The 27,500-nt window shown below is 42.9% G+C and overlaps 1 protein-coding gene across 7 annotated transcripts in view; it reads left to right on the forward strand.

The window, feature by feature from the left end:
* tcf4 (transcription factor 4) overlaps positions 1-27,500 on the forward strand; it is a 262,295-nt gene that overhangs the window by 210,133 nt on the left and 24,662 nt on the right. For all 7 annotated transcript variants that reach the window (XM_030436622.1, XM_030436618.1, XM_030436617.1 and 4 more), the window contains 7 exons: positions 8,422-8,527; positions 9,816-9,964; positions 10,713-10,860; positions 15,393-15,463; positions 15,698-15,776; positions 18,680-18,759; positions 19,583-19,792. In XM_030436622.1, the coding sequence (XP_030292482.1) occupies positions 8,422-8,527; positions 9,816-9,964; positions 10,713-10,860; positions 15,393-15,463; positions 15,698-15,776; positions 18,680-18,759; positions 19,583-19,792 (843 nt within the window). The remainder of the gene's footprint in view (positions 1-8,421; positions 8,528-9,815; positions 9,965-10,712; positions 10,861-15,392; positions 15,464-15,697; positions 15,777-18,679; positions 18,760-19,582; positions 19,793-27,500) is intronic.

Raw genomic sequence — 27,500 nt, forward strand, 5'->3', positions numbered from 1 at the left:
GTGTGTGTGTGTGTGTGTGTGTGCGTGTTTGTGTGTGCCCGCGTGCAAGTATGTGTGTATTGTGTGTGCGTGTGTCTGTCAAGAGGTTTCGTGACTGCTCCTTTGAGTGTTCACATTCCAGCACATCTGCTTTGGATGAAGCGTGGTAAACTCTGTGTGTGTGTGTGTGTGTGTGTGTGTGTGTGAGAGAGAGAGAGAGAGAGAGAGAGAGTGAGAGAGGCGGAGAGAGAGATAGCAGGAGGCAGAAAGAAAACAAAAAAAAAAACAAGACAGGAACATTCTTAAGTCCTTTATTGAGCAAAATGCTGATTTGTTTCTCGTTCCGGTCTCTGTCTGACTGTCAGTCTGTGTATAATTGAACTGTATAATCGTGCCCCAAAACTAAAAAAGGACACACAAACAAAACTTGATCATCAACCTGATGAGTGTTGACACGTTTGCATTTTTTGTCCATTTGAGCCAAAAAGAAGTGAAAGGTTTGGCTCTGCCCCTTTTTCCGTAATGCCAGGTGCTTCTGCGAGCTCTGTCATTGGTCAAAAAGTCTAGAGTGCTAAAAAAAAAAAAAAAAAAGGACAGGGGCCTAACAGCCATATGTGAGAATATCCTGCTGCAGCCTGTCGGTCAAAAGTTGTTGGTGATTGTTGCCAACGAGCGTCACCTTCATCACCTCCCATATGAGTGTTGTTTGATCCTCCAACTCGGTGGTTGAGGTTTGCGTTGGCCTCGGCCTTATTAAACACTGTGTGGGTGAGGCTGGAGACAGGTTGTGGTCGGGATCCAAACAAACCAAAATTGGCTGTTGGTAGGAGGCAAGATGTGAATTGTGGTGTAAGTGTCCCGAGCTTTTTCTAACCTGCCCGGCCATCCTCCGCCTCGTCTGAAAAATGTGTGCTTGAGTCAATTTTGAACAACATTTGCTGTATCGTACAGACTGTAGGGACTGTCAGTCAGACGGTCCACTCATTTGTACTGGACTGAAAAACCTCAACAAAAATTGGACTGCCACTAAACACTTTGTGAGACAGACATTCATGGTCCCCTGAGGATGAATCCTCATGACTGTGGTGATCCGCTGACTTTTTTCTCTAACCGTCGCCAGCGGTTTCAAAGAGATATCTCAACGTCTACTGGACATATTGGAACAAGATTTTGTGCAGACATTTATGATTCCACAGACAATGTATAATAATGACTTTGATTGTCTTCCGACTTTTCCTTGACCACCACCAGAAGGGCAAAGTTTCAAATTATCCAGTTAAATATCTCAACACTTCGTGCTACGTCAATACATTCTATAATTGTATGTGATAGATGCTCTGTGATTCAGTTCAAGTAATTGTTTTGGACATTCAGTACAAGATCTTAAACATCATATCTGTATTGCAATGAATAGTGGGTAGTTAAATCAGTGCAGGGATAACCAAGTTTGTTAGCATGCTGGTGTTAGCATTTAGCTGAAAGGCCCGCTGTCCTCATGTACAGAGAGCTGCTAGCATGGCTGTAGACTCTTAGTCACGCTCCAGTGAAGTCAGTTGCCTTTGCAAATTAAGATGTTTAATATGCAAACATCTTGTTTCTTCACCCAAAATCAAAACAAGTCGTACAGCTAACGAAGATGTAGCACTGTACGGATTCATCACCGAGGACTGTGATGCTCACATGTGTAATTTATGTCGAAAACACAAAATATTTTTTCCCACTTTCAACTTCCAAATGTGTGTCTGTGGAAGTTTAGTAAGGCCAAAAGTACTGAGGAGAAGAGGAGGAGTACCAGAAGGAGCTCATTCTTCCTCCTTCTCCTTCTCATCCTTCCCTCCATCTTTGTGTCAGAGCAGAGGCGCTGCAGGAGAGGGGGGGGGAGAGAGGTCTAACAGATGCTCCCCACATTTGGAGACAATAACGCGGAGAAGAAGCATCAAACACCAAACAAAGACCAAAAGCCTCCTTCTTCTTTTCTTCCCCCCTTTGCTCTCGTTCCATTTTTCTCTCGTTTGTTTCCGTTTACTGTGTTTTTATCTGCGTCCAGCTTTTTAGCGCTTCACCTCGTTCCATTTTCCATTCTGTTTCCAACGAAACCCTTCAGGGGCCGGCGGCATTTCCATCGCTGTCAACAAGTTAGAAAACACAACAGAGAAGTCTCTTTGTTTCTTTTTGGGGTTTTTTTTTTACGTTGCTTTGACTCGACGATATAAGCCTCCACACTCCCGATGCAGCGTTAATTTTTTTTTCCCGTGCTCCATTTTTTCTCAGTTAATGTTATTATCCATTTTATCAGTTTCCTGTTTCCGGATGTATGTTGGGCTAAATGACTGAATGGCAAACTTATTTTTACGAGTTTGTCTACTTACTGCTAAGGATACTCATTGTCTTTGAAGTGTGCAGAGCATGAACATCCAAAAAATCCTTTACAGGTGGCAGGGTCAAAAGGAGGACATGTTAAATGTACCTCTATTAAATCTGTCATATTGCGAGCTGTCAATACGTGTGAAGACTTTCCTGTTGAGCTTGTACCTGTGGCTCAGCTCAGCGAGTCACACAGCTGGTCGCTCTAAACACATTTGTGTGTGTGTGTGTGTGTGTGTGTGTGTGTGTTGGGTCCATGAGGAATCAGTTTTCAGTGGAATGCGCCTTTATTTTTCTCGTCTCGTTCCCCGAGGCGATGCCGAGCGACGCTTTGATGAAATCTGTGATGTTTTGTGTTCTGTGAAGATTCACTCGGTCCGTCCAGCACCGCGACACAGTGGGAGGTTACACAACCGCCTCTACTGGATCCTATCAGGGTGTCTACTGTGCTGCAGATGAGCCTCTCACACAGCAGGCTCCACTGGTTTCTATTAGGGGGTATCTGTCAGTGTTCAGGTTCAGATGGTTTGGTTAGGAAATTAGTTCCTCTGGTTTCTATTAGGCTTCTATACAATACTTGCTTTTAGGGCTGCAATTAACAATTATCTTAATCTTCCATCAATCTACCTTTTATTTGCAAAAAGCGACCATTAAATCACGCTCATCACAGTTTTTGATGAGTCAGAAAAGCCAAAGACTCTTCATTTACTATCATAAATGCAGCATCGAGGCATTGTGGTCAGAACTGTTGGACCACAAGAAGGTCTCGTCCACCACCAGACCAGGTTAATTCTCCTGTCATTGCCCAAGACCAGGACACAGACTTTAATCTGGATTTGGTCCCAGGTACTCTAAGTTTGCCGCCCACAATTAATTAATTATCAAAGTGGGTGGCAGTTTATATTAAATCAAATAATCTTTGACCAGCCTTACAGACCTGTGTCTCCTGGTTTCTGTTAAGCTTCCGCTGGTTGGAGAGTTGCTGAGTGGTTGCCATTTTGTTTCTACCGCAGTACATCATCATGATTTAATAATAGTGGAAATAATGTTTTTTATAAGGACCTGATTATGGCACAGTGGATTTCATTGATTGGTTCCACTGCATGTTTTATTGTGATGATATAAGTTTGTTTGGGCACTGTTCACCCTCCTGCCGTCTGGCAAAAGATACAGCAGTATCCACCGCACTGGACCACTGGTAAATTAACCTTGAACTTAGAGTATTGTGAGAATCTGGACTGGGTTTTTTTTTACTGTGGCACTTAACTTGTGTGGTTTGGAGCGGTTTCTGTTTTAGCTCAAAGGAAACAAGCACTTTATATGGTTTTTATTGTGACATAGATCTCTGATTTTTGATCTGCTCGAATACATTTCCATTCAATGTATCATACAAAGGCAGTCAGTTCTATTATGTCTCTATCATTACACAGTCAGTCAGTTAAATTGGCTTTAACGCGGCTCCTATTGTGCTGGCTCCACTGGTTCTATTGTGTTTTCTGTTGTGGTGCAGGGAATTCACACGGGTCTTTAATTTTTCTGTTTCTACTGCGGTCCAGATCCCAATTTTATATAAGGGCACACAAATGTTTTTGGATTCTGTTCACTTTCCATTAGTAGTTGTAGACATTCTAATATTTTCAACCCATTCTACAAAGATTATATTCACACAGGAACTATTTGACCAAACCGAGTGAGCAAGACTTTTGGGGGGATAGCTGCATATAAAGTTATCGATTGTAGATACACTGGTGTTGGTATTAGTTCACATACCGGTTTGTGGTCTGCCAGTTGTCAGTCAAATGACAACACTGTCGAGGGTTTCTGTGATTGGCTCGAGGTCAGCTTGCTAACTGTGGGAATACTGATACTGCTGTTGCGTGTATATGTGTGTGTGTGTATGTGTGTGTGTGTGTGTGCGCGCGTGCTCATGCGTGTGTGTGTTACAGGCTGCAGGAAGTGAGGTTGTTATTGTGTCTCTCTACATTCCTCAGACTTAAACACACTCTGCACCTGTTTCTGTCCGTCTGTAAAACGCACACACATACACGCGCGCGCACACACAGACGCACAGACACACTTGCATAAGCACACACACACACTCACACATACACATAGACAGCGAGGCACACACAAATCACAGCCTTTCGTCACCACTCCACAACACATTCAATGGGAAAATATGCCTCTGCGACATGAGACATAAATCTAAATATTTTCAGCAGGACCAACACAAGCATGTGTGTGTGTGTGTGTGTTTTGTCTGTGTATGTGTGTATGTGTGTGCCGTTTCTTGTACAGGCTTTGGGTCAATAAATGTGGTTTTATCATCAGAGCACAAACTCAGTTCTCAGAGGGGAAGAGGAGGAGGAGGAGGAAGTTTAAGGGGATTTTAGTTTAGCTCTAATGACATCTACAGACACTGTGTGTATGTGTGTGTGTGTGTGTGTGTGTGTGTGTGTGTATGTGAAGGTTTTGGATCCCTATAACTCATGCAAGGTGCACTGTGGGAAGGTACTGACCTCATCCAGCTGATTAGCTTCTCTTACCACCTTACATCTGTGTGTTTATGTTTCTGTGTGTGCACGTTTGCATGCGTGCGCGTGTGTGAGTGTGGTTTTTTTTGTGAATGTGTATGCGTATGTTGGCTGTGTGTGTCATTTCCTGACCTTAGTCGTTCATTCCCACAGTTACCAGTGTTCCCTGCTCCTCAGACATCCTGATTGTTGTGGCGGTAATGGCTGTGTCTGCGTCTTTCCGTCACCAGTCGTTTCAGGAAGTAATCACAGTCGAGACACAGGCTATGCTCTGGAAGAGCTTTGACTTTGCAGAGGCAACTGAACAATAATTGTGTGCAACAAACAGGCAGCCACTGGTTGGAACTTGTTGAGATTTGCTTAAGTATTGCAATCAATCACAATGTCAGTCCCACTATCATTACACGCTGGCCAACAGATCAAATAGAGCGGTTTGCTGTCCAGTATGTTTAATCGAGACTTACAGTAATTCATACTTATATTCATACACTGATGGCACTGGCTGCCATGCAAGGTGATGACCAGCACATCAGGAGCTGTCTGGGGTTAAGTATCTTGCCCAAGGACACTTTGACATGCAGACCAGGGGAACTGAACCAGCGAGACCCTGGCTGTACCCCCTGAGCCACAGCTTTCCATTTAGATTCAAAAGAAGCAGCATCACAGCAGCCCTGTAGCCAGCAGTGACTATGGGCTAGTCTGCACAGCATGATGTAAAGTGAGCATGAATGAAGGTAAAGAGGCTAAATTACACAAAACCACTGGAAGGGTCCTTTGAGTCCAAGACATACACCTCAAGCAAGGTGGGATTAAAGGTCAGCAGCACTGAAAACTGGCTAATCGGGAGGTGAAACACTTGTGAATAAGATCCGTACACAAACAAGCTGCAGTAAAAGCAATATGCGGCTACCTGACGGGCACTCACATTGCATCTATTGCCAATACTACATTACAGCTGGATGTGGACACAAGTGGAACAAAGCACACCTGATCGCACCTGTGGTCACAAATCACAGTGATGAAGTTTCTTATACTCTTGTCCTCTTTAATCCCTCATTGTTTCCCTGAGAACTTACCTTGTAAAGCAGCTGTGTTGGGAGATTGTGTGATCTCTAGAGTTCAGGTGACAAGCCACGAGTTTATGGCCAAACTCACCGCAGTTTGGACCAATCAGCCTCCTATAAGGAACTACTGGCAGCTAAGGGGGTGGTTTAGGAACCAGTGACTGTTTGAAACAACGACGGCGGCTCCTCAAGAGGTTAGCCTAGCTGCTATAGAATCAGTCATGTCAGTTTATTGCATTGAAAGAAGAGCAAACAAGGGCACTGAAGTCTTTCCTCAATTGAAAAGGTGTTTTCACTCGTCCCTAAACTGACTTCGGTGAGAGTTCGATCGACCCGCTGGCTCCTCTGGTGGTAGAGCTCCCCTACTGTTGATCTGATTGGTTGAAGTTATCCTGTGATTATAGACAGATTGTTCACCTGCCAAGTACTTTTTGAAAGTGTCTGCCCTCTCCCTGCAGAGGTTCTGAAGCGGACTTCCCTGATGACTCTGTGTAACAAATCATCTGGCCTGTCAGGGTCGCCTAGAACTACAGGTGTTATCCATCAACACGGAGCTGGTTCCATTCTGGTTCATGCCCCTCATTTTGAACCATTTGGGGCCAAAATTACATTGGTCTGGAACCTGAAAAGTTGGTTCCTAGATGGAACTCAACAGCCGTTGTCTATAAGCTTCCATCTCTTTTTGCGCCGTTCATTTTTCACACCTGTGCGCATAGTTAGTTGCCGCAGGTAACATCTTTGGTTTCCATTCTCTTCCGAGATTCTCTTCATGGTCACAGTGTGTCCTGAAGATCTTTTACCATGATGTGCACAGGACAGTATGGCACAGGAAATAATGCCCCATATCCCCCATATTTCAGTTAAAGCTGAACGTTTCACCAAGCCAACAAGCCTCTACAGATCTGAAAGAAAAAAAAAAAAAAAAAAGCCAGGAGGTTTTCGTTTGACAGAAACTGTTCAAGGCTGTTTCTCTGTTTTTAATAATTTCTCTCAGGGAGTGTGGGAAGTGAGACGATGTTTTTTATAATGCCCCCAAGTGTTTGTTTTTTTTTTTCATCTTTTTCTTTTGTTCCTTCTCTCTGTGTTTTATCACATCTGTGTTCCATCCATATGCAAATACTCTAAAGTTAACAAAGCAGCCCATGTCTTTTTTGGAGGATCGAGGTAGATTAGGTGTAGCTGTGGAGCGGGCTTTTTCATTTTGATGTGAATCGGTGGGGGAGACAGGGGAGAGGAGAGCATTTTCAACAGCTGTTCTAGGGTTTGCGTCATGCGGCGCGAGCTAGCGTCATGGCTGAGTGTTCGCACGCTATGCGCACACACACACACACACACACACACAGAGGCATGCTGTGGGGACCCCCAGTTGAAAGCATGACCAAACACAGGCATTGTGTTCTCATGCAGCCGCCGTGTTGCTGAGGAAGAACGTCACGTGCTTTGAGTGATGACAGGCTGCTGCTTCTGCAATGCAGTCTCACGTTTTACTGTCTGTTTGCTGCACGGCTGCTGCGCTGCTGACGGCCCTCTGAGAGGAGTCGCTCCAAAGAATACCACTTTGCTCTTCTTGTAGTGATCTAACTGGTCTTAGTGAGAGAGAAAGGACAGTTAGAAAATTATGTTATATCAGTAGTTGTCATTGCAGCATGAGTGGTGATCGCTGTAAACGCAATCGACGCGGTTACCATGGCAACCCCTGTAGGTTTTATGTTGTGGATTACAGGCTAAAAGTTAAACATTTTATTTGAACTATAAAAAAGTCTAAAAGTTGACAGTTTACAAAATGTAGATGTAAATAATGCGTGTATAAAAAGTATATATGACCATTTTTTAGCATTTTTATGAAAGTAAAAGTACTGATCTAACTTTTGAGTTGTTTGTTGTTTAAAAAGTGTAGGAACATTAAAAACTCACATATCGTATCTTATTTAAAATGTTTTATTAAAGCATATTAATCTTAATGTATGTATAAAGATAATTTAATAAAATGGGTTGTGCATCTTATCTAATATTTATATTTTTATATGCTCATTTTACAAATTAAATTAATAAATAAGAACATAAAGTAAAGTTGTTGTTTTTTAAAAATAGCAATAGATAGATAAGCTATATAGGCTTTTTCTTCTAACATGAAAGTAAATATATACATAATCTTTTATAGTATTTTCTTCATACATAAGCCTACAAAAATTTTTTTTTTAAAAAGATAAGAGTATGTAAGAGGATGGCAGACATGTCCTTGTATTGTTAGTAGACTGGACTAATGGAAGTTAGACAAGTTCACAGAGCAGCTTTGAGAATGAAAAAAGCTGACCAATCACAGCTCTCGGAGCGGCGTGTCGTCTCCCGCTCCCGCTGAGGAGAATGACAGAACTGAAGCATTTGCCAGGTTGTGTTCACGTCTGAGCATCTGATGAGAACAAGTAGTATTTTGATCAGACCTGTGAATGACGTGGCGTGTCTCTGTGTTTGTGTTGCAGGTGTACGCTCCGTCTGCCAGTACAGCTGACTACAACAGGGACTCACCGGGCTATCCCTCCTCCAAACCTCCCAGCTCTGGCTTCCCAAGCTCATTCTTCATGCCAGGTACTCTCTCCCTCTTTCTCTCACACACACACACACACACACACACACACATAGGCATGTCCTTCATCAGAACTCCCTGCAGTGGATTCCTGAGCGCATTGATACTGGATCACAGATGGAATAAGCTCAGGATGCCTAGTGGAAACATTTTCTCAAACGAAAAAACCTTTAGACGTTTGAGTTTTAATAGACTACATTTTTTATTTTATTTTTGAATTATTTTACAACGAAACACCCATACTTGTGGTTTTTTTTCACGTGAAAGCATCAATATCGAAGAGGACATACCGACACGCTGTATAAAAACAGCAACAGTAGAGATGTCTCATGATCCCATTGTCATTTACATACCAGGACAACATTTTTACTTATAAATAATGTGTTTTTTATACACTTATTCTGTGCCCACTTATTTAAAGATTTAAAGATTACATTTTTTTTTTCACAAGTGTAACTGGACACAACTTCAAGTCCATTCTCAGTGTGTGTGTGTGCACTCTGGGAATCAAGTCTCCACACTTGTGTTTGCTCAATATTGGAACAGGAAATGCTCATAAACTAATTGTGATGTCACAAACCCCGCTTGTAGACCCGCCTCTTAAAATCGGAGAAACATTTTACACTTTGAGCGATGAATGTGAAAACAGCCTTCTAGTGTCAAACCCTGCACATACTGTATGTCATTCTACACAGTGAAGCTCAGACATTCAACTGGAGGTACAAGAAGAAAAACACATTTTGACCAGAGGAATTAACACAGAAGCTTCAAATCTTTATTTTTCCATTTGTTTGCAGTCAGGTTGATTGAGTCTGTTTCACCTGTTGGAGTTCACCTGAACCAGACGGGTTGTTTCTGTGGTGACCCGCTGTTTTAGTTCCATCTTGTTTTGATGACATACATTTGACTGTTGGGGAGTGTTTCTGTTCTACAGTATGTCCGCTGCCTGCAAACAGTAAATGTGCAGATTGATTTTGTCTCTTCCTTTAGACTGTCTATTTTCCCTCTCACCTGGGTGTCTTTCACCTGGGTAACACTCCCTCACAAACACTTAACACAGGATAAGGATATTCTTAAACCTCATGAAAAAAAAAAACAGATGTCCTGTATACATGGATGTTTTTCTAACATCAGGTTACTGTGTAAAGTGGGTGAGATTACTAAACTCCATGTTTGCCAGCTGGGAGAAACCTGCCCAGAGATGATGCTGATCTCCAACCTGCATACTGCACATCGCATATACCTCTCTCTCTCCCTCTCTCTCACTCCCTCTCTGTGTCTCTCTATCAGACGGCCACCACAGCGGCGATCCCTGGAGCAGCAGTAGTAGCAGTATGACCCAGCAGGGTTACCACAGCAGCATGCTCGCGGGCGGGAACTCGGCCCACGGCCCCGCCCAGAGCTCCTCCTACTGCGGGATTCACCCACATGACAGATTGGTGAGCAGAGCTGACGGTCACAGTGTGCTGGACACAAGCACAGCAAGGGTTGCTCACGGGCCAGTCTCAGAAAAACAGGTTCAACAAACTCTGAGTTTAACCCCAAGTTGATTAAACCTAAGCTGGAAAACTCTGGATTCTGAATATGTTCAGCCTGAGTCGAGCTTGTGCACTGGGACTCTCTGATACTATGCCAGGACACCTTGACTTGAGACGTATTCATTATTCATGATTCATTCATTCATTCATATATGTATTTATTTAATTTAGAAGTCTAGGACAGTTCAGAAGAACAAGGTGTTTCAGACCTTGATTCTCTTTGGAGGCCAAATCCTCACCTGAGTGGCGGTTTGACAAAATGACACCAGGAACTTTTTATTGTTTATTTCAGCCCAGTGAGATTTGACACCAAACTCTTGAAGTACCCAAGTAACTGAAGCTTGGTAATTAGCTAATGAAAAATATATAGAATTTTACACCACAACTCTGGTAAAGTCACAGATTTATAAGCAGCAAACGTGTTAAATCTGTCAGTCTTCAATCATATATTACACGACACATGGCATTTATTAATTTGTCTCAGACGTGAGGCCATAAATCTGTCAAAGGTCATACGATTGTAATTCTTTCACTAGTACGAGCTCTGTGTAGGCTTTTATTTCTCTCGTGTCATCGTCCCAGTTTTGCAGTAGTTTGTCGTCTTCTCGTTAAAGTTTCACTCCCTTTCGTTCGGTCCGTCTCTCTGCAGAGCTACCCCTCGCACTCGTCTGCAGATATCAGCTCCAGCCTTCCTCCCATGTCCAGCTTCCACCGAGGGGGAGGGAGCGGGAGTGGGGCCAATCACTACAGCACCGCCTCTTGCACAGCCTCCACCAACGGCACAGACAGCATCATGGGTAAGCAGACACCTGCGTGTTCCTCGCATGTCTTGAAGCAATGCATGTCGACGAAGCGCGCGGTTGCTTTTCGAGGGCGCACAGCTCTACTGTCACGCGGAGAAAATCCGCGGAGTGATGATGACGTCCTTCATCGCAGAGTCATCTGCTGCCGATCAGCCGATGGTGTAATGACATTAGCTGATGGTGTTAATTAACTGGAGAAGAAGAGCATCCATTTCAATTGCAACACTTCCAAGTTTTACGATTTTCATGAAGATTGTTTCTGTACTGAGCCTGAGCAGAGATTACTGCGCTTCAAAAAAATGTGTCGGGTTTCTTTTCTTAAATTGTTAGCCATGCTCACGGCAAAATGACAATGTCAGTCTGTCAGTTAGGCTGCCTACCAATTTGGTCCAAACTCAAATATCTCAACAACCATGGATGGTTGGATTGTCATTAGGGCGGGTCAGTATAGATATTACACTGTATAAGTGTTGTGATGTGGCAGGAGGGTTGTCCTTTCCTGGGTTTAAAGGCTGCATGACAGTCAAATGATAATGTTTGGACTAACCAGACTGTTCTACTTGTTTTAATACTGGCCTTTAACCACTCAGTCGTTATATCCACATGATGACTATTTATCAAAAATAGTTCCTGTACAATATTGTTACAATATGTACATCAAGGTATTTTGATTTAGTTGCCCAGTCCTAAAATTTGTAAAGTGCTTTTAGGGAGATTTCATTTAGCCTAAAAAAAATGTAATGATATTATTTTAAAGCCATATCACCCAGCCCTAATTACCCAGAAGATGGATCCTACTCCTTTGATTTTTTAGCTTCTTAGCATCTTAGCATGCTGACATTAGCATTTAGCTGAAAGCAATGCTTTGTCTTAGTACAGACTCAAAGATCTGCTACTATGTGACTGGTCACATTTTTTTGTCAAGGTGTATTTTCCTTGTTTGAATGCTGATGACATTTTTTTTTTGTCTATGTCTCAGAGCTGTAGACTTAAGACTTCAGACTGATACTCAAATTAGACTTAAGTCATAACAATGAGGACTTGAGACTGGACTTGGACTTGACTGCTGACTTGGACTTGACTTTGAGACTGCATGTACTTGACCCTTGACTCTCTGAAGACTTGACTTTCAACTTGGAAACAGTTACGTCTCATGTGCTGACCTGGTAGAATCAGAGACCTTAAAGACCCGCGGCTTGGCGATTTGCCCTCAGGGACTTGACTTTTGACACGAGACTTACCCAACGACTTCACTGAGCTCTGCTGTGTGCAAGTTTCAACTCTTAAAAGTAACCATCTGCACATTTTACAGTAAAAGTACACTGATCATTTTGATGTTTTCCTCTTGGATCAACGACTTGGGCGCGCCAACTGTGTTTCGATATTTTCAAATATCCACAGATGATTCTACTCAGTTACTACTTGAAAGACAACATTATTAGTCCTTTCCAGTCAGACGACGTTAGCTAAACCACGATCTTTATTTACCGCCTCATAACCAGTTCTAACTGTCACTGCTGTGATTGGACTCAGATGATTCAAACCACTTTAAAAACTCGACTTCAGTGTCAGGGGGGAAAGCAGGCAGAGAGTGAATATAACAGCTCGACCTTGACATCATTGGTACGCACACACACACACACACACACACACACACAGCATGCCATATGGACCTCTTGCTTTGAGTCCCATAGAACAAATAGGAGAGCAATAAGAAACAGATTGAAAGTTTGTTTTCATGGGAAGACATTTCCAACATTCCACAAAGTACACACACACACACACACACACATACACACACACACAAGCCAAAGCAGATGAGTGTAAACACAACATGAACCTAATAAAAAACATAATGCCTTTGTTTAAAGCGAAACATATGACACACGTGTGTGCACACATGAACGCCTGAGCATGGACGCACAGTGTTTACAGCCGCTTCTCTGCATCAGTCGGATTTTGTTCCAGTAAACGAGCGAGCGAGTGGCTGTGCTCGATGCACGCGTGGATTCTGATAACAAGCGGTGTTCACAAAAGAAGGAAAACAAAAACTTCCCAACCCTCCTGCAAGATGATTCACTTCACCTCTGCCCGTCTGCGTGCTCAGCAGGTTGTTGTGCTTTACTCACATCCTCTTTGACACGTCAACTAAACAATCACTCTCTGGATCCAGAAAACGTCTGACTCAGGCAGTCAGCGGGTGACACGAGCTCAACAGTTGGCCGTGTCTATGCTGTGATGACAAATTGATGACCAGAACATCATGAACTGGATTTCTGCCAGAGCAGCAGCAGGTAACGCTTTAGTGTCGAGCTGAAAAAAATCTGACAGCTAATCGATTAGTAGGTCAACAGAAAATCAACTATTTTGATAACTGATTAATTGTTTCATTCAATTTTCAAGAAGAAATCCCCCCAAAATTTGTAGTTTTTCAAATGTGAGGCTGTGAGTTGTGTTGTCGGAATAGTTCAGCCTTACAGAATTGTGACATTTCTGTGATGTTATGAAGACAAAAATGATTACTTGTAATCGATAATCAGTGGATTACTGGACTCTCCATTGTTAACAACTGACCACAGCTGCTGTTCTCTGTGAAGGATCAAATGTCTAATGTTGTGCAGTAAGCTGTTTCATCCTCAAAAGAGGGTGCAGATCATTTGATGCCCTGCAGAATAAGGATAATTGTTGGATTTAGAAATAAAATGACCTGCATACGGAGACCCCGGGTTTGATCTCCAGCACTCCAATCAACAGAATTGGTGGGAGCCTTTTGAGGGATCATGTCCCTGTCACAGCACCGGCGACTCATACTTTACTAGGTTTGAGACTGTGGCGAGTTCCCACTGGAGATACGACAGTTTAAGTACACTCACAAACTCAACGAACAGGCATTTAAAAAATGCTCGATTCATTATTGTACTGTTGATTGTCCCACAATGCAATTCTCAGAGGAAATCAAGGAGCTACTTGCAGCTGCAAAACAATAAATACCGAAATTGTAGCGAAAAACATTCAATCTTTTGAAAATCATTTTGGTTTTTCTGTAGTTATGCAAAGTTCTGTTGCCAGCACAGATATCGCATCTTTTCATGTTAGTACAAAAGGTTTAAGCGCCTTGATTCTTATTCACTAACTTCAGTTAGTATGCTATGAAACCTAGTGTGCTGCATACAGTGTTTACAGCTAATGTGCAATATGAAATGAGCTCACAGCAAACACACTGCTGGGCAGAGGTAAATGAGGAGTGGGTTAAGAAATAAATATAATACTAATTTTACAATTATATGGTTTATGAAAATATGTATGTGTATATATATATATATCTATAGAGAGAGAGAGAGAGAGAGAGAGAGAGGTGATGGACAGACAGAAAAACATAACAATCAATCTCATCTTCTGAATGCTCTCCTCCTTTGCGGCTATAAGCTCTAATTTATGAAAAAGATTTTCTCCTGCACATGTTCTAAATTATGCATCAAGTCAGGGTACCAGTGTGTGTGTGTGTGTGTGTGTGTGTGTGTAACAGTAATCCCTTGGATGGTTTACTAGGCCAGTGGTATGGCGTGAGTGAGACATGAGGCTTTAACCCCAAAACATATGCTGCTTCCTGTCTCCCCTCTCTCTCTCTCTCTCTCTCTCTCTCTCTCTTTCTCTGTCTCTCTCTCTTTTAAACAGCTTAAAGAAGTCCGGTCCTGCCAATTTCTGTAATGGATTCATTTGCCATGAAAGGACGTGTTTTTGCTGCGCTGTGTCTGTTCGGCGTGCGCGTGTCTAACTTGTGTGTGCGAGCGTAAACTTTCCATCTGGGATCTGCTATCGGGAGAGATGAGCTGTGAGCATGTCAGTGTGTGTGTGTGTGTGTGTGTGTGTGTGTGTGTGTGTGTGTGTGTGTGTGTGTGTGTGTGTGTGTGGGCGCTCATCTGGTCCTGTGAGGTCACTTCCTTCCTCTCTGGACTCTGTGCTCTTCAAGTGTGTGAAACAGATTTAGTTGTATTGAAGTCCAGCATTTGCGCTCATACAGGCAACTAACACACACACACACACACACACACACACACACACACAAACACGTGGTGACAGTCAGTTAAAATGTGAATAAATGTCGATAGCTGAACGTCGGTTCCTATCGAATTGCGCCTCTTATCATTGTCATCGCCGTTTACAGCAGCGAAGATTTTAAGCAACGTTGACTAATTTCAACGCAATCGCTGCGATCTGTGAGTTCATGTGTGCAGCTGAAGTAAAACTGCACGGAGTAACTTTGATATGAGAATTCTCTCTGCTTGGAAGACACTCGCTGACCTTTGAGGGTCGCATTAGCTGCCGTGTCACACCAGTAAATCATAGATAACCACACTCTGCCGAAGCAGAAACTGCTCCACATAAAAGATCCACAAAAAGGTCTCTCCGAGTGTTGAACTGATGTTGTCCTAATAGACAAAATGGTGAAAATATGTAACAACGTCCTCATTCACAGCAACACATCCCTCTTTTCCCCCTGTGTTGTGTGTGTGTGTGTGTCACAGCAAACCGAGCGCAGAGCTCAGCAGCCAGCAGCTCTCAGACAGGAGACGCCTTAGGGAAAGCACTTGCATCCGTAAGTGCAACACACGCAAACGCACCCATAAACACACACACACACACGTACAGATGTGACGGACCTGTTCAGCGTTTTACCAGCGCAAAAAAAGGGATTTTAGAATTAACGTTACTGCATCTGTTTTCTCTGTTCACTTCAAGTAATTAAGAACGTTCATGACTTGATTGTTTTGGGGGTTTTTTTCGCAGCGGTACACGCTTCTCTGAGTTTTCATGTGTTCATTTATTTCAGATCTACTCTCCAGACCACACGAACAACAGCTTCTCGTCCAATCCCTCCACCCCGGTCGGCTCTCCACCCTCCCTCACAGGTAAGCGCCACACACTCACACCGGCTGCAGAACCGACAGCCGCAGATGGTAAAAGCAGAGCTGACAGGGACTGGTGTTGAAATCATGCAAATCACAAATATGACTTGGAACTTGGCTTGAGCGTATCTCAAATGAACTGAGACTGAACATAAACTGGTTTCAACTGACTTCTGACTTGATCTCAACTGACTCGAGACCTGACTTGACCTTTTGTAAATGACGTGAAAGCTGCATTGTACTGGTTTCAGTTGACCTCTGACTTGACTTAAACTTATTTCAAATGACTCAAGACTTGACTTGTTTCATGTGACTTGAGACTTGACTTAAACGTGTCTCAGATTTCTTGAGAGACTTGACTTGGACTTGTTTCATGTGACTTGAGACTTGACTTAAACGTGTCTCAGATTTCTTGAGAGACTTGACTTGGACTTGTTTCATGTGACTTGAGACTTGACTTAAACGTGTCTCAGATTTCTTGAGAGACTTGACTTGGACTTGTTTCATGTGACTTGAGACTTGACTTAAACGTGTCTCAGATTTCTTGAGAGACTTGACTTGGACTTGCTTCAATTGATTTCTGGACTTCTTTCAAATGACTTGAGACTTGACTTAAACTTGTCTCCGATTACTTGAGAGACTTGACTTGGACTTGTTTGCAATGACTTGAGACTTCACTTGGACTTGACGACTTAAACTGCTTCTCAAAGGACTCGAGACTCGGACTTGAAACGCAGCTTGACCTTTCACGAATGACTTAACAGCTCTGGGACGAAGAGGAAGTCATGGGCGGAATGAACACCAAAGTTTTTGTTTTTTTTAACTAAAAACTACACACATTACCAAACCGACATATTTGTATGATTAAAGGGGATACTGTTTTTGACGGGCAGCGTGTTGGAGTACAGTAACACCAAAAACACACATTGATTATAGCTGTGTCTGCTCACCGCACCCCTCCTCCTCCTCCTCCTCCTCATATTTCCACCAATTACCCCTCCTCGCGGCTGAGGCTGTAAGCTCTCCCCGCTCCTTAAAGTGAAAAATGACTTTTCCTAATAATAGTTGTGTCAAATTTGTCTCTAATTGTCGCAGCTACACACACCGTTTGATATTTCTGTGCCGCGCCTCGTGACTGATAGCTTTAATTACGAGCACCACTTCGAACAAATCGTTCACAAACCTACCGGCTCCGCAAACACGAGCCCCCTCCCCTCTTCCTTCTCCTCCTTCTCGTCATTATAGCTGCCTGGGATATTGCCTGCTAAACCATAATTGGTGTTTATCATTGTGTCAGAGTTACTCCACTTTTTACAAATTAGAAATGAAGCCTATTAGAGCAAACTACATGCAAATTGATATCCAGGGCTAATTCTGCGAGGGTGTTTTACAGTGTTGGACTCAGAATAATTTACCCTGCCGTTTAATACATATATTTGTATTTGCACATGAATGTACCCAGGTGATTATTCATTAATTAGCATATGGTAATGAGCATGTAATATGAATAAAGGAGAGAGGGGAGAGAAAAGGACCGGGAGACAAAACGGGACGACAATGAAAAAAGGAGAGAGAAACACGAGCTAATGAGATGAGATCAGGGTTACAAGAGAGAGATCAGTCGGGAGGGCAGGGGAGAGGTGCGAGGAGAAGGGAGGCGAGGAATGGGAGGGTAGGTGATGGGCATAAAGGAGGCGAGGAGAGGAGGTGGAGGAATGAGAAAGGCAGAGAATAAAGGGAAGGAGAGGAAGCAGAGGGGAGAGGAGGCGAAAAAATACGAGAAATACAAGGAGTGAATGAGAAAGATGTGGAGAAAGAGAACAGGAGAAAAGAGGAGACAAATAAGGGCTCAGATGCTAAGATTAAAACTTAATTATCAGTAATGACCATGAACACTTCCTTTACCCGACTGGATGAAAGCGTCGCAAACTGGGCTTGTGATATTCAAAAAGGGAAGAAAAAAAATCATTGCAGGTAACTTCCGGCACATGATTCCCGCTTTTTTTGAAAAGTACTGGCACTTTTTTTCTTTCAATTTACAGACAGAGAACCGAAGCTTGAGCAAGATGTTGCCACGATTTAGTCTTTTTTTATTTTTTTCAAATATGTGTTGAAAAACAAAATGCTAAATCATCTGTAAGCTCGACCCACTTCTGAAAACTCAATCGCTTTGAACCGGCCCGTCCCCCCTCCGGGCCTCGTATTAATGTAAATCCACACGAGTCGCCGTCCCTCCTCTGTCTACCTGCTAATGAGACCTGTCGATTCAGACGCGACCCTTCAGAGCGACGGCGGCAAACAAAAGCAGAGAGGAACAGACACACAAAGCGTGTTTATTCTGCGGAGGGCCCATGCTAATCAACCACTTGTACCTTTTCGGAAAAACAAAAACTGAAAATTAGCATTTCTGCTACGCGTTATGAGTTGGTTTGTTGTCTTTCTCGCCTCTGTGTTTATTGTGTCCACGAGTGGATATGATGAGAGACTCCTCGTGTGTAAAGGCTTTTTTTTTTTTGGGAGGCGGGGGGGGGGGTTTGTTAGCCGTTTGGCGCTGTACATGGAGTGGTTCCTTTCTTCCACATATAAAAGGAGAGGATGTGTTGGCTCCGATCCACACGCAGACCTCCGTCCATTATCTGTAAACACTTAACCTGTGCAGGGTCACAGGGGGCCGCATCCTTTTCTGCCTGCATTGAATGAGAGGCGGGTTAGACAGGTGTGCAGCCTATCACAGAACAGTCAAACAGATGAAGGAGTGTCAGTGACTCGAATTCATCTATTTGTCCAGCTACTAGATCTCCGACTCTTATCGCCATGCTCTGTGCGTCATGTGTCCTTAAATGTCCCTCGTTCCCTGTCTCCTAATCTAATGTTGTCTCCTCATCTCCTCTTCTCCTCTCTCCTAGCTGCCAGCTCAGCTGTCTGGTCGAGGAATGGCGGACAGGGTGCGTCATCGCCAAACTATGAAGCTCCACTGCACTCTCTGGTATGCACACACTCACACACACACACACGTGCTCCCACGTGTGTTTAAAATACATATTGTTTTAAAGGGTCAGCTCACTCAAAATCATATCTTCTGATGTTGTTCTTAAGCACACATGGCAGATTACACTGTCGTTGTTTTTTGCTTGGTGAGGTTTTTTTGAAAATCGATTTGAACTCAAAGGCAACTTGATCATTTTTTTTGTTTCCCCTCAGTGCGATAAAACAGCTGGGCATTGTAGTTTTTAAGCAAAGACTTCTCAAACAGGAACTATTTTTACATTTGCGGACTACATTCAGCAGCAGATGAATGCACATCTGGCGCTCTGGTGAGATTTTCCAGCAGCAGAGCAGTGTATGTGGGGTTGAGTCAAAATAAACCACAGTGTGTGTGTTCATGGTCACCCGGTGCAACAGTGTGGCTCGGTGATGTGTTTTTAATAGTTTTTGGACAACAATGAGGCTCTTTGGCACAGAGGAAGAGGATAAGATCAGGCTCTGTATACACTCACATTACTTCTTAGGATCACTTCATTGTTGCTTTTGGTTTTTTCTTGTGATTAGCTGACAAAAGAAAAATATATTCACGTTCACATGAACATTTAGTTACTCATTAGGGAGCCTCCTGTCCTCGTATTTTGAATGACTTAGGCTATGTAATGCGGGAAAAGACTCAGTGATATCGATCATAATCTGCAAAGCCTTTGCGAAACTCTTGATAAGTCACAGAGAGCTCTGAATAAATATTGACGGTGAGTGGCTTCAGTTTACAGACGGCATTAAGGAAGGTCTCACATCTCTCTCTGTGTCCCGTCTCTCTGCAGCAAAGTCGTATCGAGGACCGTCTGGAGCGCCTGGACGATGCCATCCACGTACTGCGGAGCCACGCGGTGGGGCCGTCGACGGGTATGGCCAGCGGGCACGGGGACATGCACAACCTCATCGGGGCGGCACATACGCACAACGGCGCCATGAGCGCTCTGAGCAGCGGGTACGGGACGGGACTGCTGTCGGCCAACAGACACTCCCTCATGGTAAGAGCTGAGAGCATGTTGACATACTGGAGAGTTGAGTGCTGGGATGGTGATGTGTTTGAGGAGCGGCACAGTAGTAAATCCATGCACATTTTATGCTGATGGAGAACAGAACAGATCCTCACTAAATGTCTAATATCACTTCATATTGTGTTATCTGTTAAAAACAATTTGAACCTTATCGTGGGCTGACTTTTGCCCGCTGGCCTCACTTGGGGCGACCCTGTTCTAAAGGAAAGGAAACACAATTATTCTTATTTTCAGGTTATTATACAGTAAATATAATATAATATAATATAATATAATATTAGTTATGCTAATAGGTCAGCTGAAATCTTAAACACTGGACCTTTAAAAAAAGAAATTATTTGTTATAGCGCTCCACCAGAAAGGCTGTAGCTGGACAATAGCTTGGATATCTTACAAAGGGAAATGAAGGCTAGTGACACTGACACACACATTAAAACTCTATAAAAGACTCTGAGTTTCTTTAAATTTATTATATTGCAGTCATTCCAATTGGATTTTTTTAAATTAACGGACGAGACATGACTTCACGCGGCTGGAGAACATGAGGCCCACTAAAAATATCTGGTTATACCAGTTTACACATGTCTTGTAATGATAGAGGTCAGATGGGATGATGCGAAAACGGAGGAGCAGAGGACATAAAAGAGGAGAAGAGAGGAAACACATTGAATGAAAAGAATACGAAGTGACAGCCGTAATGTTTTCCATATTTAATTTAGGTTTTTTTTTTTTTTTTTTTTTTTTTTTTTCGGTGAACTTGAAACAATAAACATAAAGAACCAAACAGCTGGGTGGCATAAGGAGATGTAGGAGGGCGAGAGACACAGAGAGAGAGAGAGAGAGAGCATTATAAAACACAAGCCAGTATAAACACATTCAGATGCCTGGACATGTTCAGTCAGACTTACTTTGTTTATACGCGCTTAACATTTGTGCATATTCACATGTCGAAACACACACGCCAGATGTTCATGCGAGCCAACACGTAAGACCCTCTGCACACTGTGACAGCCCCTTCAACACCTCTCTCTCTCTCGCTCTCTCTCTCTGTACTCAAACTTGGCCGCAGCCTCCGTGACGTCATCCTCCAGGCTTTCGGGGACGTTAGACTTTTGTCAAACAGTTTGGGTGGTTTTTTTTTTGGACTGTGATGAACGCAGCAGCCTGTCGGGGGCGCCGGCAGCAGCTTCACACTGTCCTCGGTACAGTAGTTCAGGAGCTTTGTCCATCCCTCTCTGGTCTTTGTTAAAGTATTTACTTTGAAGTGTTGCTTTCTAAATGGAGAGCACCTGTGGTAGAGGGGTGTGTGTGTGTGTGTGTGTGTGTGTGTTTGTGTGCTGGCCGGCTCCCACAGAGATTATCTTCTTCTCACGCATATCTGTCCAGCTGTCTCTCTCTCCCTCCCTCCCTCTCACTCTGTGTGTGTGTGTGTGTGTGTGTGTGTCTCTCCTGGAGGTATGTCACACATTTCCCTCCCACCTTTGTCTACCCCCCGCGTGTTTTTGTTTTATTTCGCGCTTCCTCAGTCTGTCACAATGAATGAAATAGAATATGAATGGTGAGACTAATGATTATCAACCCAGGGAAAGTGATCCTCTACTCTGCGACTACAACGTAGAATCAAAAGTATAAAATACATCGGATCTCGCGGCGCTGAAGCTCATTTCGATCAGAAAACAGACACAAGCCAGACGACGTATATGACATTTCAGTTTAGGATTTCTTCAGCGTTTATTGTTCCTTACCGTGAGCTGCTGTTAACGTTAGCTCAGCTTGTTTCTCGGATATCTTAAGACTGTCTGTAATAGCGTGTTCACACTGAACGTGATGTAAGTTGTTGCACTGCTGCAGTCAGGATCAGGAACAGGAGTGAAGATCCCAAAAGTTAAGAAGTAATCCCTTAGCTCTCCACCGTTAAACGGCCTCGGAACAGAGCGGCATCCGATGATGACTCTGGGCGTTTATTCCTCCAGAAGGTCCGGCTTTTATTTAGCTCACTGTGTTTGATAAAGGTTCCAAAGAGCACACTTCCAAAACTTGGGCACATTGGTTCTATCAATAAATCATGAGCTCAATGGATATCTTAAAGTTGTGAGAAGCAGAGACGTGTTAAGATGATTCATTCAAGTTCTGCAGAGACACCCGCCAAGTGCTTTTCAGTTTCGGTGCTCCTAAAACCCTTTTTTTTTTTTTTTTTGCTCTTTGGACGTCCCAAGAGGCAAATTTGGCGATTAATTTTATGAAGTGGCGTGCGGTTTAGCCCAAGAAAACATTAAAAAATTCACTTCTCGTTAAGGGTGATATTTTTTCAAACTGCTTTTCAGTCTAATCTTGAAACTCTTCCAAATACATATCTGACTTGTTTTTCTATGCAGTGGAAAAAGACCATAGAGTAAAGTGGTGGGGGGGGGATATTTGGTGGAAAACGCTGTTTACTTCTAGACTCTGTAAAAACACACGCGCACACACAGAAGCTCATAAATTGCTCCTTGTGTTGTCATTAGGACCCGTGTGTGTGTTTATTCAGGCGCTGGATTATTGGCTGATAGAAAAAACAGCCTCATTAAGACTGAAAGCACAGCAGCTCTATAATAGGGTTTTTCATGGCCCTGGTGTCGTTCCACTTAAGCTGTGCCGTGCCAAGCCAAACCCCGATGACATGGATTTTTCTACTACAGCTTCATAGCAGGGGATGTCTGTGCTGAGCTGTGCCGCCGTGGTCCTGATCGGTATCAGAGCTGCGATGGTCCCCCTCCTCCGAGCTGTGCTGGAGACCAGCTTCACTCCTGTGTTGCCCCGTTTGTACTTTTAACATATAAGCCCCTCTTTTTTTCCTCATTGTTTACTGATTACTTTCAGCCATATTGGAACTTTGTTCGGTCACTGCTGATGCAAACCAAACCTTTTCCTGCTTCGTATTAAAACTTTCCACTTGTGAAATGGCGGGATGTGCTTTTATAGCGAAGAAGTCCTGGAAAATGTCATATGTTTGTAACTGAGTTAGCAGAGCTTCATTTGCAGTGCCATCATTTAATAAGAACGGGTCTAATTAAGTGGATATGGACACATTTGGCATTATTTGGTAGATGGAGCAGTTTAATATATTGCAGGGAGGGACAGTACAAACTGAAACAGCCGCGGTGAGCTGAGAAGGGGCAGCGTGTGACAGGATGTTACTGTGGTGACACGTCATCAGAGCGGGCCAAAACAACTTTACATTTCTGTGCGTTTGCGGTAAAAAAAAACACTTACTGTTCACGGCACAGCTCGGCACACCTACCTCAACCATGAAGAATCCCTGTAACTACACACACCAACACACCCTGGCTTATGAATATGACATATGTAGACATACAGTATATGCTGGTTAACATCATATTGGGGGACGCGCACTTGACTTCTCAGTTACAATGTGGGAACTCACCTCTGGAGTAGAGAAACTGTAGAAGCTGCCGCCAAAAGTATTTCTCCTCATACTAGATTTGCATTTCAAAGTTTTCTTTTAATGATCCTTTAATATTTGAATATATATTTCGCTTTTTTTATCCGCTTAATGTGGCTTAAGCCCTACTACTACGATACCCATAACCCCTAGCTGATATGGAGAGGAGATTATAGTCAGGAGGAGGATCTATCAGAGTTATCAACAACCCCGGGCAAAAATCCATACTGGACTGTTCTGCAAAACCCCTGGATCGTGTTGGAACGTTTTCATGTCCTTTGCCACCACTTAAGGGATATTTGCTCTCTGCGATGTGCACATGGAAACTACAGTATGGCTAACTTTAGGGAAATATTGCCGTCATGGTAAAATGCATCAAAACCAACAACAACAAATGAAGGAATCTGATATTCTAACATTCAGTGCCCATTTTTTAAAGCTCCTATACTGCGGACACATTTCAATTGGTGTGTAGCGCACAGTATATTAGTGTGTGTGTGTGTGTGTGTGTGTGTGTGTGTGTGTACAGTGTTAACAGGAAGTCAGAACCCAAAGAAAAGGAAGAGACTCAATGGAAATACTGGAAAAAAAGAAGAAATTAGTGGAACATTAAAAATAATGAAATAAGAGGAAGGCATGATGTCATCTCTGAAATGAAGCCATTGTGTTTGAACTGAGACTTTCTGTTTCTCTCAAGCATACGTTAACTCTCTTCTTCCTCTCTTTTTGTAGTTTTTATCTTCTGTTCCATCCCACCTGCATTTTTTTTCGTTCTATTTTCGTCTTTCTCTAACTTTCCTTTACTCAGTTTACTAATCGTTTTTCTCTCTTTCTTTATGTTCTCACCCCTTGTTTCATTTCTATATATGTCTTCCATTTACTCGCTTACAGATGCAGCTCTCTCTCTCTCTCTCTCTCTCTCTCTCTCTCTCTCTCTTCCAGTGTATGCGTATGCTCACACACCCACACACACATTTTTCTCTGTTATTGACAAGCATTTAATTGAATATTTACTTTATTACATATTTTCTGTCACTTTTGTTTTCGTCTTCCTTTTCTTGATGTTCTGTTCTGTTTCTGTCTCTCTGTCGATCTATTTACCCCTCCTCTCTCTCTCACACACACACACACACACACCCACACACACACACACACACACAGCTGTATGTAGTTTGGCAGTGTTAGGCAGAGACGCCTGCAGGCTGAGGTCATAACTCTGGGAAAACAGGTGGTAGACTGATGCAGGAAGGCGAAGCAGAGGGAGAGAGAGAGAGACATACACACACATGAATGCATCATACACATATTTATATTCATAAGTCAGGAAATAGTTAGTACCCCCTATTTTCCGACATATAAACAACTCACTTGTCAGTCACTGATGAACTTTTCTTAGTGAAACTCAAACCATTTCCCAAAAGATGTGCTCAAAAAGCACTCCTCCAAACAAAGCATAGGAAAGCTAAAACGGAACGTCCTCAGCGGAAAGTTGCTGTCAGTGTGTAGCTAGTGATTTCGCTGCATCTCGACTCGGCTTGCTGCGTGCCTCTAAAACAAGGGGAAAGGTTAGGGGAGAGAAGAGTCTCTATCTCTCTCTCCATTAGGCAGCGTTACAGGGAGTGAGATGGATCATAATCTGCATCACTCTGCTGAAAAACACACTAATGTCTTTTAATACTCTGCACCCCCCCTCAGCTCTCTGTTACTAAATGTACTCCTATAAGCTGATGAAATCTACCGTCACCCATTTACTTCCAATACAACAACAACAATAAGGAGAAGAAGAACAATAATAATGATAATGATCGCAGTAGTAGTGATAAACTCCCCCTTAGTTCTAACGAAGTCAATAAAATCTTGTGGAAGCTTAAATGCTGTCAAAGCAGCAGATAAATGCCCGTTGAGTTATCCCCCTGTAGCCGTGATGCTCAGGTGTCCAAATACTTCTGGCCATGTAGCTTCATACCAGGTGTAAACATGTGGTAAACAAAGAGCAGGCCAGAGTGACCCGTTGCTTTGGCTTTTCTCAAATTGATTCGATGTAGCTGATCCGTCACGCGGCATGAAGTGCGGCAGGATCAGTCCATGTTTTCACGTTTTTTGTCGTAATTAGACTTTTGCTGCGGATTTCTTCGAGGATGTAACGCTAAACAAAAAGACGCGTGAACTCCGACCCTCAGCTGGTGATGATCGTAAAGTAAACAACCGCAGATATCAAGAAAACCAGCTACCAATAAAAACCTTCACATACACAGTAGTTACCACTCATTTGATAGATGTGGGCAGTTGTTTTTCTCATCACCGTATATATTCCTTTGGAGAGAATAAATTACAGCACTGTATGTTAATATACTATAGTACACTATGGTAATGTAGTTTCGGTGTGGTCCACCTTCTCCGCTGCATTCAAAAGGTATGGATATTTATGAGGAAAAGAGGTTGTGAACACTGGATGTTTGCATTCAGCCTTGTGTTCATTTACATAATGAGACAAATGAAATTGAAAGACGTTGATAATTGGTGAATATAACATGGTTTTGAGGCCGTATTTTTACCATGCCATATTTGTCCGTCTACAGATCTATGTGGTACAAAAATGACCAATTTGTTATAACGTAAATATCTCACCTTGGTCAAAGCGCAAAGGCCACAGGACAGGACATTACAATCAATCTTCCTTCTCTTACATTCAATCCAGCAGCTCACAAATGTTTTACCTCATCCTGACTTTTTTTTCCAAATTGCCTATTTCTCAGTGCGTCCTTCTTACTCTTTTGTCTTTCTTTTGTTAATGAGGTTTTTACCCGACAGGAGAGTCTGTCGTCCTTCACTCTGGTCATTACCCGGGGAAAAAAAATACATACGTATCACGCCACTGGAAAATGTGGCTGTATTTTTCCTCCCATGGAAGTCCAACCTCAACACTGGGCTCTGTGTGTGTGTGTGTGTGTGTGTGTGTGTGTGTGTGTGTGTGTGTGTGTGTGTGTGCTGACACTGCTACAGCAGGTGCTTTCTATCAAGTGTTCGGTTTGCACAGAGGCGAGACTGTACAGTTTTAAGAATGTTCCACTGTGTGTGTGTGTGTGTGTGTGTGTGTGTGTGTGTGTGCCAACGTAGACTCCATTCAAGTTTGTTCGCAGTATCCAATGTACAGTGTAGAACATCTACAGAATGCGTTGCATAAAAAACTGTTAGACCGTCCTTGTATTTTTAACATTCTCTAGACTATAGACTCTTCCACCGTCAGGGAAGAGAAACATACAGTTTTCAACAACGAACGGACAGATTTCCATTAAATCTTGCTGTGAGTGTTCATGCTCCCCAGAGGATGGTTTTTGAGGACCTTACTAAACCCCCGTAGCTCCACCTTCAGGACGAACGATTTTTCTTCATTTAGCAAGCAGCATTGGGCATAATCGTCGCTCTCGAGTTATAAAATCAGGCTGTGTGCTGCATGTGTCTGGTAAAAAATTCGAGCCGGACTTCCTGCTTCGCATTACATCGCCTCCCTTTGTCTCCTTCGCCTCTGCAGGGGTGATTTTTTTTTCAGGCCGCGACAATAATCGAAAATGACAAACGGAAAATGCACAAATCCTTCTAATACGGGATGAGATATTACAATCTACAGAGTTAGTCAATTTACAGAGTTCATTCTTCTCTCAGGCAGACCTGTCCTTACTGTTTATAACTGCATGACAAGTCTGTGTATGTGTGTGTGTGTGTGTGTGTGTGTGTGTATGTGTGTGTCATCTCTTGACCCAGAAATTCCCTTCTTTCTCCTCTTCTCCTTCCTGTGTAATCAGTGCACTTTCTCTCTCTATCTCTCTCTCTCACACTCACTCAAACACACACACACACACACACACACACATTTTAAATGAACACACTTCCCACTGATCAACAACATTGCAGATGACAGCTACTCAGCACCTCCTCCTCCTATCTCCTTCTCGGCCTCTTTCTTTTTTTATTTCAATCTGCTTTATTCAAATCTGAATCTGAATGAATGAATGTTTGAATGTTTACTACAAAAAAAAAGAGAACACTGCATTTTCCAAGTGATCCATCCGTTTTTGCCTTAATTGCCTTCCTTCAAGGCAGCCAGTGGTTTCAGGTCAATTACATTAAAATTAACTTTTAGTATTATGTTAACAAATGTGAAACCCGTTATGGCTAAAAGAGCTTACATTCAGTCTTTTTTGTTAGCGTTATGTCATAGTTGCACAGTGACACCAA

This window comes from Sparus aurata, chromosome 12, assembly GCF_900880675.1.
Source record: "Sparus aurata chromosome 12, fSpaAur1.1, whole genome shotgun sequence".
NCBI classification, from domain to species: Eukaryota; Metazoa; Chordata; class Actinopteri; order Spariformes; family Sparidae; genus Sparus; species Sparus aurata.